The sequence below is a fragment of the Cheilinus undulatus genome, linkage group 21 (genome assembly GCF_018320785.1).
Source record: "Cheilinus undulatus linkage group 21, ASM1832078v1, whole genome shotgun sequence".
Classification (NCBI taxonomy): domain Eukaryota; kingdom Metazoa; phylum Chordata; class Actinopteri; order Labriformes; family Labridae; genus Cheilinus; species Cheilinus undulatus.
In genome coordinates this window covers 5,895,041-5,907,828 of record NC_054885.1, presented here as the reverse complement: position 1 = coordinate 5,907,828, position 12,788 = coordinate 5,895,041, and the positions used below count along the sequence as shown (strand labels likewise).

At 40.5% G+C, this 12,788-nt stretch overlaps 1 protein-coding gene across 3 annotated transcripts in view; it reads left to right on the top strand.

Annotated features, from left to right (window-relative positions):
• Positions 1 to 12,788, top strand: part of LOC121503396 (myosin-10) — a 103,738-nt gene that overhangs the window by 16,614 nt on the left and 74,336 nt on the right. For all 3 annotated transcript variants that reach the window (XM_041777787.1, XM_041777786.1, XM_041777785.1), the window contains exon 3: positions 5,712 to 5,868. In XM_041777787.1, coding sequence (XP_041633721.1) covers positions 5,712 to 5,868 — 157 coding nt within the window. The remainder of the gene's footprint in view (positions 1 to 5,711; positions 5,869 to 12,788) is intronic.

The window sequence follows — 12,788 nt, the reverse complement described above, 5'->3', positions numbered from 1 at the left end:
TAGCATGCGTCCTTTCTTTACAGCTCTATTTCCTGACAAGTACTCAGGCTGGGATGCATCCACGTCTCCCACACACCATACCCAGTTGCACATGGAACATGCCAGAATTGATCTCTTCAAGCAGGCTCAGGCCCAGTGCTCAAGTATGGTGTACATGCATTCATATTGATCAAATAGAGCCAGACTTAAGTGTACTTAGATCTGAGCCCTGGTCCTTTACATGAAAGTACCCTTAAAGAACCCCCAAAATACTTGAAACAAGCTTGTTATTTCAGATGTAAAGGTTGGTGTTTTAACATCAAGATAAGCATGACTCATTCGATAAACTGCACTTTATTCTTGCATTTCACTTTAGCTTCCCTGGAAGTTTCAACCAAATATCTCATGCCTACAGAGACATGAAGCAGCAAATTACTAGAACAACCTTGAACCCTTTAGATACCTGGGGCAGTCCAATCAAACCTGCAGTCCAGGTATCTCTGTGCAGCTGCTTCACTGCTGCAGAACCAGAGAGAACAGAACAGACAGAACAGTCTCTCTATTTATAGCAGCTCCAGTTTTCAGATAAGGACGATTTAATATTTCATTAGGCTGTAAAAAAAGGAGAGTGGAGAGGTAGTGTTTCAGCAGCTCTCCTTCCTTCTCTCTCTCTCCCTCTCTCATCCCGTCAGGTCGGCTGGGGGTAATTTACAGGAAGGCTGAGCACACGGTTCCCTGTTTTCACTCTTTGCTACACCTCTGTTTCTGAGCTGGATCAGACCTGAGGGAGCTCCGTCAGCTGGATCACTGCTCTGCTCTTTATTTCACCTCTCTCTCTCATTCACCACCTTCTCCTTACTCTGCTCTCAGCTGTTTTTTCGCTCTGGTGCTGCTGCCGCGTTAGGGCTGTTACATAACGTCTACAGTATTCAGTCTGCTCTCTGGGGCCTCTTTGTGGACCGACGGCTGCTGAGTCACTCACGGCAGGACGGTGCCTCCTCGGCCTTGGATGTCATTTTAACTATGAAGCAGGTGTCACAATGTTTGATACCGTGATATGAAAAGATCATCACAAGAACAAAGCTTTATTGTATGTTGTGTTACTTCATGATTCATGTTTTGCAGCAGAAGTAACAGGAGGGGAACTCACAAGTTTCAGACCAAAGAGAACGTGTGCTGGCAGCAAAAGACGGGACTATTTCTGCATGGATTTCAGCCTCATTCCCAAACTTGTCTGCACTTTTTTAATGCCAGTGTTCCTGTAATTCATGGCCTTCACTGCAGAGTGAACAGAAAGCATAAAGAAGTGACAACTCCTGAAAGAATTTAGCTCTGTTATAAAACACTGACAGATTTCCCTGTCCTTTACTCCTGATTTTAAGTTTTGTAAAGAAAGTGTTTCTTGTCAAACAGAACGTCACAGTGGAGTGGACATTTGGTCCCAGAAGGAGACAGAAAAAACAAACACGTCTGTCACAGTGACCTTGAAACCAGCAGGGAGCCGGCTCCTTCTGATCCTTTCTGAGCCCTGTGCCAGAAAGTCCTGACGGCCCTGTAGCCTTCATTTGACATGTGTCTGCTGTTCATTTGTGAGTTTTTGGCACTGTTGAAATGTGCTGTATTTATGACTCATCTAATACTACTTTATTACTAATTCATCAGTAGGTGGATGGATGGGAAAATGTGCTCTTATAGCAGCAGAGAAAAGCAATAGTTTGCTAGGGATGGGAATTTTTATTTTTGCTGAACTATCCAAACATAATAGTAGACCCTCTGCACTCAAACACAAGGACATAATAAAAGAGAGACATAGTTGTTATGGTACTAATTTGGGAACATGAACCCCAAACAGCAAGCAACGTTTGTTTACCAAGAAGAACTGAAAATAAGTCTGCAGGTGAGGACGTAAAAACTAAAAGGGACCAGGAGACATTACTGTCTCCCACCTCTACTCTGTATCAGTATTAATTTTGTCAACTAAAATTATGACTAAATATGTTTGTCGACTGCCTTTTTTTCCATGACAAAAACTAGACTAAAACTAACAAAAATAGATCTGTGATGACTAAAACTGATAAAAACTAAGTTTAGTTTTCATCAGGATGACTAAAACTAGACTAAAATGTAATGTTGTTCTCGTTGGCATTCAAAATCCATTCTAATTCTCCACTGTGGGTAAATCTGTCAAAAAACAATGCATCTGTAGCTCTTCTGCCTCTCAGCTGTAGAAAGCAGGGACCCCAGGTCAGGGTAGAACACACTACCATGACTTGGTACTAGGGCTGGGCAATTAATTGCAAATAAGATTAAATTGCAATATGGCCTGCTGCAATTTTTAAATCACAGACGATGCAATATTTCTTTAACCTAAAATTTGTAAAAAAGAAAAAAAAAAACATTTCATGCAATTTTGTTTTGCAGTAAGCAACAGATTTTATGTTCTACACAACATACAAACATTCAAGAGTCTTTTTTAGAAATTTTACAGAAGTCCTTTTCTTGTTTATGCATATTTCTTTTTTAATCAAAATGAGAATAATGTAAAAATCCCCTTCAATATGGCAATTCATATCAAATTTGTAATGAGAGCTAAAATCGCATTTTTATTTTTTCCAAATTGTTTAGCCTGATATTTTAATCCAGTATAGTGCAGGTTATACTATAGAATTAATTATTGCCTGTGTTAAATAAACAAATAAAATAATAAGAGGAACCTAAAAATAACTGCATGTTACATTGCAATCACCATATTGGGGGAAAAAAATCGCAATTAGATTATTTTTGCAAATCGTTCAGCTCTACTTGGTACCAGATTAAGGCAAGAAAAATAATGCTTGGACCAAAAGTAAAGACTAAAACTAAAAAGCATAGAAATGACTAAAATGTGACTAAAATTAAAATGCATTTCATTTAAAACTAAGACTAAATTAAAAATAGCTGCCGAAATTCACACTGCTCTGTATCTGTCTGTAACATAAGCTAACATAAACATGTGCATTTTAATGATATGATAAACTGACTAAATAAAATGTAATTGCCCATGCATCAGGAAGCAGGGATGTAGGCTGTGACAGAAGGAGGAGCAGAGATACTCAGAGTGTGCTCTACCTGGATTCTCCACCACGCTGTCAGTCTTATTTATCATATTGCCTTGAAACCAACCATGACAGTGTAACAAATGATGTAGGTTATTTTGCATTGTTCCAGATCTGACTCCTCAAAAGCCGTGGTTCCACACAACTGGGATCATTTGACATTTTTTGTTACTCATTAACAAATGAGTACTCTGCCGTGTTTTATAGCTCTCATACTTTTCAAATTAACCAGAGTACATGCCATAGCTCCCTCTGCTCCTCACTTAAATTAAAGTTGCCATACATGGCAAAACCTATAAACAAAATGATTGCAACCCAGCCAGAAATAGTATAATCACAATTATCATGTTTGTATGATCACGCAATACCAAAAATTGAAACTGAAACTCAGTTATTCACCCTGCAGTGCTCTCTCTTTACAGGTGCAACAGCGTAATATTAGTGTCTGAGTGTGTGGATTACATAACACTACCCTATCTACTGTGCAGGATAATATATTTGAAACCAAAGCTTTTGGGAATGAATACCTTAAGGTTGACATGAATTTTAGGCTGGGTGTTGCAGCTGTCATGACTTTCTTTGACTGTCTCTAAGATACATACTGTGTATCTGCATGCACATACATAAAGTTCACTTAAATATGCACTGTAAGCCAGTAAGTGAAGTCATGAAGGGCATTTACATGCACCCACCAGAACTATCCTAAAATGCCAGTGATGAAAGACATACTCTTTATAAGCAGTCCTTTCTGTGTTTCATCTATGGGGGGAATGTAAAGCCTCCATAACATCTGCAGAATGAGAGAGAGATAGAGCGTGGTTGCCCCAGCAGGGCCTCTCTCATTCCTGGCTGCCTCTCTGCTGGCTCGATTCAGCCGGCAGAGAGGCAGAGGAGGCTTCATACCACTCACACTCTCTGGAGGCACATCTTCAGGGCTAATTACATAGACAAATGCAACACCAAGAGTCAGAAAGTAGGTTAAATGTTTGGAGTGGAAGCTGTTTACTGCAATCAGAGTCTTTGAAATATTCATACAGTCTTTGTTCACATTGTGCTCTGTAAGATTTAATGACTCCAGTTAGGAATATCAGAGACTCCGCTGCTGCACAAGAGACAACTGTGGGTTCTGATTTTATTTATTCAGATTGTCCTGCATCTGTCACTGTGATGAAAAGCTCTCTATGATACTGTCAGTGCCTGAAAAGTGAATTATTATGCATCATATTCAGTCCATGTCTGATCCTTTTAAGAACTATTTCAGATTCTTATTTGTACGTTTGTTAAGGTCAGTGGCACCGACACCTGCAGGTTGGTTGTCCAATGAGCTCTGCAGTTATGAAGTATTAAATGAAAAGCAGATATTCAGTCATATTTTTAACCCAAGCTGCCACAAATAGGGAGAGCGAGAGAGGCACAGAGGTGGAGAGACATAAGCAGATATATAAGTAGATCAAAATTGCAATTTCAGCTGAAATTGCTGAAATCTGAAAATGGCATCCAATACCTCAAAAAAGGATAAAAATAGCTTAAAGTAGCCTCTAAAAGCTGAAAATAGCCTATAAATTATTATTTCTTTGTTGTAAATATTCCTCTTGGTAGTAAATCTTATTCCCTTGAAAAGCCTGTTTATTTCCCTTTTAAATGGCGCCACATTTGTAAGGAACATGCATTTGTGGGATGAGCAGCAGAGCTGAGTATGTGGGTTGCGCCCATGAAAAATTCGCCAAATCTTCTCTGCCAGTGCAGAGCAGGGTTTCAAAGAGACTACCATCAGAATTTGGGAGTGGTGACCAGCAGGAGGAGGAGGTGCCAGGCTATTGTGGTTGTTTATGGTTCTTCCATCCTCTACTGAGGCTCCTGTGTTAAATGAATACATTTGCAAATTGCCAGTATCTTATTTCTTCAAACTATATTTATACAGTCCACCAAACAAGAGTCGAGGGCAGAATAAGCTGTTTGGCACTGATAGAGAAGATGTGACAAACCACAATCTCAGCTCTGCTGCTCATCCCACAAATGCACGTTCCTTGCAAATGTAGCACTATTTAAAAGGGAAATAAACAGGCTCACCAACAGTATATATTTATTGCCAAAAATCTACCAAACACAAATGTCCTTACTTTTTGTGTTAAGTTTGTTTATTCTTGTCAAGCCCACCCGTCATTGGCCATCGGCCCTTCTTTGAGAATCACTGCCTTAAAGCCTAATTAAACAGCACAATACAAAACAATTATCTGAAGTTATTTTGTGTAAAATTCTTAACAGTTATTACTGTGATTACCAGTGAACATTTAGGCTCTATTTTCAGAAATTACATGAATATAGGAAGTTAAAAGTGAGTCAGCTCTGATCCAGTTGTTATTCTTGTTAACTATAATGGGGTTAAACCTAATGTATTACGCTTAAAAAAGCTTGTTTTGTTTATTTTGAGTGACAGAGAATGTACTGTTGTTTTTTTTTTTGTTGTTGTTGTTTGTTTGTTTTCATTATTTTTGACTGACCAATCAGTTTCTCAGAGCGTTGGTGTAATTTCAGTCGACAAGGATTTTCATTGAGTTGGTGGTGCTCAAAAACTGTTCAGTAACTGCAGACTTTCTTGGATTTTATTGACCCTGTTTGTTGTGTGCTTGATTACAGACATACTCGGGGTTGTTCTGTGTGGTCATCAACCCCTACAAGAACCTACCCATCTATTCAGAGAACATCATCGAGATGTACAGAGGGAAGAAGAGGCATGAGATGCCTCCACACATTTACGCCATCTCTGAATCTGCATACCGCTGCATGCTCCAAGGTAAGGAAACCCTTTTTTGCTTACATTTACAATAAATCTGGCTGAAATAAATCTTGTAATATATTTAGTATTCGTTGAAAGCATTATGGACGTGCTGGCATGACTGCATTTAGTGTCATTTTAAGATGCACTAAAGCAAAACCACAGGTTGTAGTGGTGTTTCTTGAGCTGGTTATTGATGTGGGGCTCTCCCTTTTGAAAATGTTTTTTGCGTTTTGGTCATTCTTGGCAGGAGTTTAGCTCACTTGCAGGCGGGCCGGGGTTTCGGCTGCATATTCCAGCAGATTAGTGTGTGAAAAAAGTGTGCAAAGTGTGTGAAAGTTCACAAGGTCAGAGAGGATGTGACATCACTGATTATGTCTGATCGAGGTTGAGGAAAACAACAACTATCCTGCTGGTTTTTCAGCTACATCACATGTGCCTGTAGTTAGTCCAGTCTTCAACAGCATTATAAACACTGTTGACACCATGCATTGGATTTTGGATTGGAGTCTTAAGCTGTGCTTGTAAATAGGCTAGCATCTAAATGACTGATAGATTATGGTTTCCTTTAAAACTTTCCTGCACTGTTTGATTTTTGTTCATGAATCAAAACTTTAACTGATTCTTCTTTATTCTTTAGAAGGAGCCATACATGCCAACATTCTCATCATTTTGTGAAAATTCACCTTGAAAGTAATAATATTAGGAATATAAATATATTTCAGATTGATGCATTAAGCCAGCAGACAGTAGAATGTCAAAACTTGAATTTTGAATTGCTTATGATCGACACTATCAGCTACACATTCCTCGTAGATTTCTATTGTGTTTTGTTGTTGCATCTAGTTTTAAGTTTCTGGTTTACCAGCCTGTTCTTCCAGCAGAGATGGGCGCCATCATCCTCTCTGTGTGTTTCAGATAATAGTAACATGAGCGAGTGGAGAGGGTGAGGTCTCTACATAAGCTCTTAATAGCGTGGGTGGGTGCCTGCTAGAGTGGATATGTGTGACAAAGGTATTTATAAAAAGAGAAAGAGGGGTTGGGGAGATGAGGAGGGGGCTTAAGAAGAGTGCAGGTGCAGCCAACGTCAGTCTGCAGGTAGTTATTAACATCACCTGCTGCTGCACCACCCTCCATTGCTTTTTTTATCCTGAATACACAATGTTAAAGTTAATCGTGAAGGGCAGCTGATGTACTCCGTTTTTCTTTACATTTTATGTTTTCATCCATCATTAAATCATCCATTTTGATTGCAAGTTGCTGTTTTGTAAGGCAATTCTCAGACCGGGAACTATTGTTTCATCTTGAAGCTTTGCAAGATGAATCTGCCTGATGACAAACATGGAACCTGGCCAGTCCATCAGCTTTGCAGGGTTTGATTTTCAAAATATTCACCTATGTGTGGACTAGGCCTTACAGTTTTTATGTTGCAAAATCCAATAACCATTGGCTTTTTGTGGCTTTTAATCAATTTTTCCAAACTAATCATTGTTAGTCATCCACTTAGCCATACTTGTGTTGAGTCTGTCGATCAATCAGAAGCTTTTGACTGAATTTTCCATCAACCAGAGGATGAGCTACTGATGTTTATATCAACATGCACTGACATGATAATCCTGCTGCTACTTATCCAATGTTAACTCTACTGCAGCAAGGTAAATAACCAGTTAAACAGCAGAGATTAAAAAAAGGTAAATTACAGAATCTAATTTGTGCAATATTGTATTGGGTCAAATTAACCAGCTATGCTGTTAAAGTCAGAATAAGAGCCATAGATGGCTGTGTTGCAGTAGTTTTGTGATATATTTGAGAAAAACTACTTTAAAACATTACAACTCACATTGCATATGTTTTAAAAAGCAGCAATTGGGTGTTGCATAGTGCTACTGTTACTTGAACCTTACTGAGCCACTCATTTCCTTCTGATTACACCCCCGTTTAAGGCACTTAACATATGTTGCACAGGCTAAATATAGCTTAACATAAAACTCAAACACCCACACACACATTCCTCCTAAACTTTTTTCACCATGCAAACTATTTGTGTGGATATGGGGCACCCATCTTAAGCCACCATTCTTCTCTCTGACCCCCTTTTTCCCTGCTGGTTCGGGGCTCGCTTCATTCTTCTCTGTCCCTCTAAAGGGGGCGGGTCTATGGGCTGTGGAATGAGGTCATCGCTGTCCCCAGCTCTCCATACCATGCTGTGCTAAATTCCTCGAGCTGAGTCATCGTCAAGTTGTCACAGTGGTCTGAGCAGCGTGTTACTGGCTGCTTGGATCCATGGATACCTGAATGTATGATCCCAAACCTTCCTCTGGGATCTTAAATAGAGGTGTCACATGTTGAGTGACAGTGTTGTTGACTTTGCTGCTATGGGGTGCTTTTATGTATGTTTTTTTCTCTGAATCTCTTTAAGTCTGTTTGATTCAACTAATGTCTTTTTCAGGCTAAGAAAAGCTGTGCCCTTTAGCTCTTACAGACCATTTAGGATCTCCAGCTGTTTTATGTATAATTACTTCGTTTGCTCTCATTCTTAGGAGCAGCTGGCATCCCTCATTCCTGCCTCTATGTACCAGTTTCTCCAGTCGTCTCCTTTCTCCTCTTTCCTTTCTTTAAACCAGAATTTTCTGGCTTGGACAACACTAAAGAGGAAAATTCCCCACATCCTTCAAGGCTCTCTCTGGTCTCTTTTCACTTTACATAAAAAAATACAAACCGCAGCCCCGCTGGAAGCTCAGCGGTGGCTCGGTTTGCTTTGTTCCTTTCTCCTCCTCCTCTGATCACGACAAGTGTGGGGAATGTCCATCCTCTAATCGTGCCTTAACGTTAACCTCCATGGTTAGGCCTTTTATTCAACCCTTCAACAAAACCACATTATCAAGTATAAGTCCAGACTCTCTGTATCGATTACCATTTATTCTTTTCTGTTTTTAGTATTTTTCCCTTCTTTTCCAGTGTCAAGTTTCCTGCTAGGTGTTAAACATGATGTCATTGTATAAATTTTAGTGATGCACGATAAGTATTTTTCTGAACCGATAGCCGATAATAACCGATATTTTTTTTTCAATTGGTGATTTAACAAAAGAAGTTTATTTGATGTGTTTATGCACATCTGGGGGTAAGAAGGGGTTATTATGTAGTGAGCAAAGATATTTATAACTAATTTTTAACTAATATCACTCATGTTTTCAAAAAACAAAGAACTGTTCTGACTTTATAACTGTTATTATAGTTAACTTTTTTGTGCACCAAGTACAACATACACAAACAACTGACATAGGTTTTCCCCCATAAAACCAAATGATAACAGGCTGTTATGCTTAACAAGTGGAGATATTTGGGGGTCAGGGTTTTTTGTTTGTTTGTTTGTTTGTTTTTGCTGCTTAAGCCAGAATTAAAGCGAGCTGATGTTTTACATAAAGATTAAAAATATGCACTGACTTAAGTCCTATCAGAGATAGGTTAAGAATGTAAACTCCACCGTGGTCTGTGGCTAAACTTCTGTTCCTGACGTCGATCAGACTGAATGAAACCACGTCAAACAGAGCAGGCAGGTATACGTCCATGAAAGTAGCGATGGATCAGGAGACTGTCAGACTGATTTTGTTATTATAACGTTGCACCTTTTGGCTCTGGCAAACTTTCTGCAGTTTTCCATGCCTGCTTAGGATCAGCCCTCTGCCTGGTATTAGCCGTTGACTCTGTCCTAATGCCTGCAGCTGAGGCTAGTGGCTGCTGCAGCTTTGTTTTAATGTCGTTAGGATGATGACTCTTAACCCTGAATTTCCATATACAGCGTGTGCACTGCGGACCGAAGCGCCGCGGGTTTGCTCTGACCGAAAGTGAGCAACCTCGCCCACTGATGCAAGTCTAGAGGGCTGCGCCACGGCGCGCGAGCCCTCATCAGCAGGAAGAGATCACGAGAGAACTGCGAGTTCATGCAGGAATAGTATGTCAGTAGTGGACTATTTTACCTTTTGGGCTTAATTTATCATCCTTTCCAGTATAAGTCCATGATATACTTGCTTCCTCCATTGGGTGAGGAGATTAGGACGTTAAAAGGTTAATGTTTGCTTAAAGGATCTGTGGTTTTATGTAAAATTCTTTGGCTAAATGTCTTCAAATGTAACTTTTCAAAATGATGAATGATCAAAAAGTCTAAAATATGCAATGATGTAGGCCATTTACACAAGGTTGTTTACAGTAAGGGCAGCACGGCGGCACAGGGGTTAGTGCTGTTGCCTCACAGCAAGAAGGTCCCTGGTTCGCTTCCCGGTCAGGGCCAGGGGCATGTTCTCCCCGTGCACTTGTGGGTTCACTTCGGGTACTCCAGCTTCCTCCCACCACCAAAAACATGCTCATCAGGTTAATTGCCCGTAGATGGGAATGTGAGTGTCTCCATATGTCAGCCCTGCGATTGAGTGGCAACCAGTCCAGGGTGTACCCCGCCTCTCGCCCGATGACAGCTGGGATAGGCTCCAGCCCCCCTGCAACCCGGAACAGAATAAGCGGTATAGAAAATGGACGGATGTTTACATGAATCTATCATCTCTATCTAGGGATAGGTACATTCAAAGCAATTCCAAATAAGAATTATTTGATTGATTAGAGTAACAGATTGTACTGTTTAAAACATCAAAAAGTATTGAAAGTTTTGAGAAAGTTAGTAAGGAGTTAATGCTTGAAAGGGCTTTACTGTCTCTGGCAGTCATAAAGCACAAAATACATTCAAAAGGACTAAGTGTTATTTCCTGATGTACTTTGCATATTTTAGGTGCATTGTATCGTAGAAGAGATCTGTCCAAAAGCATGTCCTCAAATCACACAAGCAGCTGCGTTCTATAAGTTGTTCTGAGAGTTATGAGTCCTGTTTGACATGAACTACAGATCTTCTTTGGTATGAAATGTGTGCTATCCAGCCCAGCAGAGAGAGGGAGAAACATGAAGCAACATCACCAGAGAAGAGGAGAAAGCTTTGGAAAACAGAAACTGGAGGGAGGGCCAATCTGGGGGACACATGAGGGGAGCAGAGAGGGAATGTGGAAATGTTGAGTATTGAGGGAGATACTAAGGAGGAGCTGGGGTAAAAGAGAGACCCATCAACACAATCAGCAGGGTTGGTACTAGGGCTGGGCAGTATATCAAGTTTTAAGATGGAAATATTTTCAAACATTATAGTTATAATGATGCAGTTTATGCTCGTGCATGAGATAAACTAAGTCTAAATGGAGAATTATCATTTTATTTATTTCCCTTTTTATGGAACTCCAAGCCAGTTACACCCACTTTTCCAGATGTTGCAAACACATTTGTACAATTTAGACAGTGCTATCTCCCTTTTGGTTGAAAAATATGACTAAAGATCATGAAGTTTCTTCGCTTTCTGACTCCATTGATCATTAGAGTAACAGATTTTATCATTTTGAAAAATATGGTAGTTAAGAGTGTAGAAAAATTTGACAACCTCAATATATATGACAATGTTGCCAATGCTTTTTGTTTGATTTAGATGGTGTGTAGAAGTTTGTCTGCAATTTTTGATGACTAATTACAGAAAAGGCCAGTATTGCATGTGCAAGACTTCTGTTTATGTTGCTATCAGAATTCATTCAAGGTTTGTAATTCTGTTATAATGACAGACTTTTTCTTTCTTTACAGTTTGCATTTTCAAGACTGATATTTTGAATGACTTTTCAGTTAAAAATGTAGAGGTATCACTCTTGGTCCATATCAGCCAGCTCTAAAGCTGCAGATTTAAGAGCAAAGAAGAAGAAAGGAGAGAATGAGGGAGTCAGGCAGACTGGACAGAGTTATGGGGGAAACAGAGCAGAGGGTAACGGGGAAAGGCAGAGGGGGTGGCCAGTATTGTGCTTCACAATGGGGGCTTTGTGCAGTGTGAAGGGGGCTGGGACCAGGGTGCTGCGTATGTGTATGTGTCAGTGGGTGGGTGCAGTCGGGGAGGCTGTAGCTCTTGCAGGGGGAAATGAGGCCTCTTGTTGGGGCAGTGAGGGCTACAGAGGAGGGCACACCCAGGGCCTGAGTGACAAGACAGGTGTGGAGGGTCATTGGGGGTATAGACTTTATGTGTGTCAAGGTCTACAAGAGAACCGACTGTTCTCTCAAAATGTAGAAGAGGTGCCTTTGAGACAAGCAGAAAATCCTGTTTATACTAGGGTTGTCACAATACCAGAGTTTAAACTTTGATGTGATTTTAGAAAGCTGTGTGACGGTTCACAGGGTTCAGAGGTTGGTTCATACCTTGTTGGGTCTATGCAGCATCAGCTGTATTGCAGGTATTGTGCCTGACTATCATGGTAAAGATGGAGCTTAGTCAACACCTGTTGATCTTCCCTCTAACCCTGCCAAGGCGCCGGCCGAGGCAGAAAGGTTCATCAAGAGTGTTTCTCACCTCAACTATGGTCATGAGCTTTGGGGTAGTTACTGGAAGAATGAGATTGTGGATGCGTGCGGCTGAAACGAGTTTCTTCAGGAGGGTGTCTGTGCTCAGCCTTAGGGTGAGGAGCTCCAACATTTGGAGAGATCTTGGAGAAGAGTTGCTGCTCCATCACTTTGAAAAGAGACAGTTCAGATGGTTCAGGCATCTGAACTGTCATGATGCCTTCTGGTTGGCTCCTTTTGGAGGGAGACCTCCAAGAGGAGTCCAATTTGTAGGAGACCCCAGGGTAGACTCAGAACTCACTCAAGGGATTTTCTCTCCTGTGTGGCCAGGGAATGCTCCGGAATACTCCAGGAGAAGCTGGAAAATGTTGCTAAGAGGAGGGAAATCTGAGCTGAAGCCTGGCCTAACCACAAGATAACCATACCAATTTTGAGCCTCATTTCTCCCCTTCTTACTTTCTTATGAAATAGACAAGCAAGGACATTTTCTAGTTTCTCCTAAGTAGGAACTTTTACCCAGCATTTAAGGAGTTATA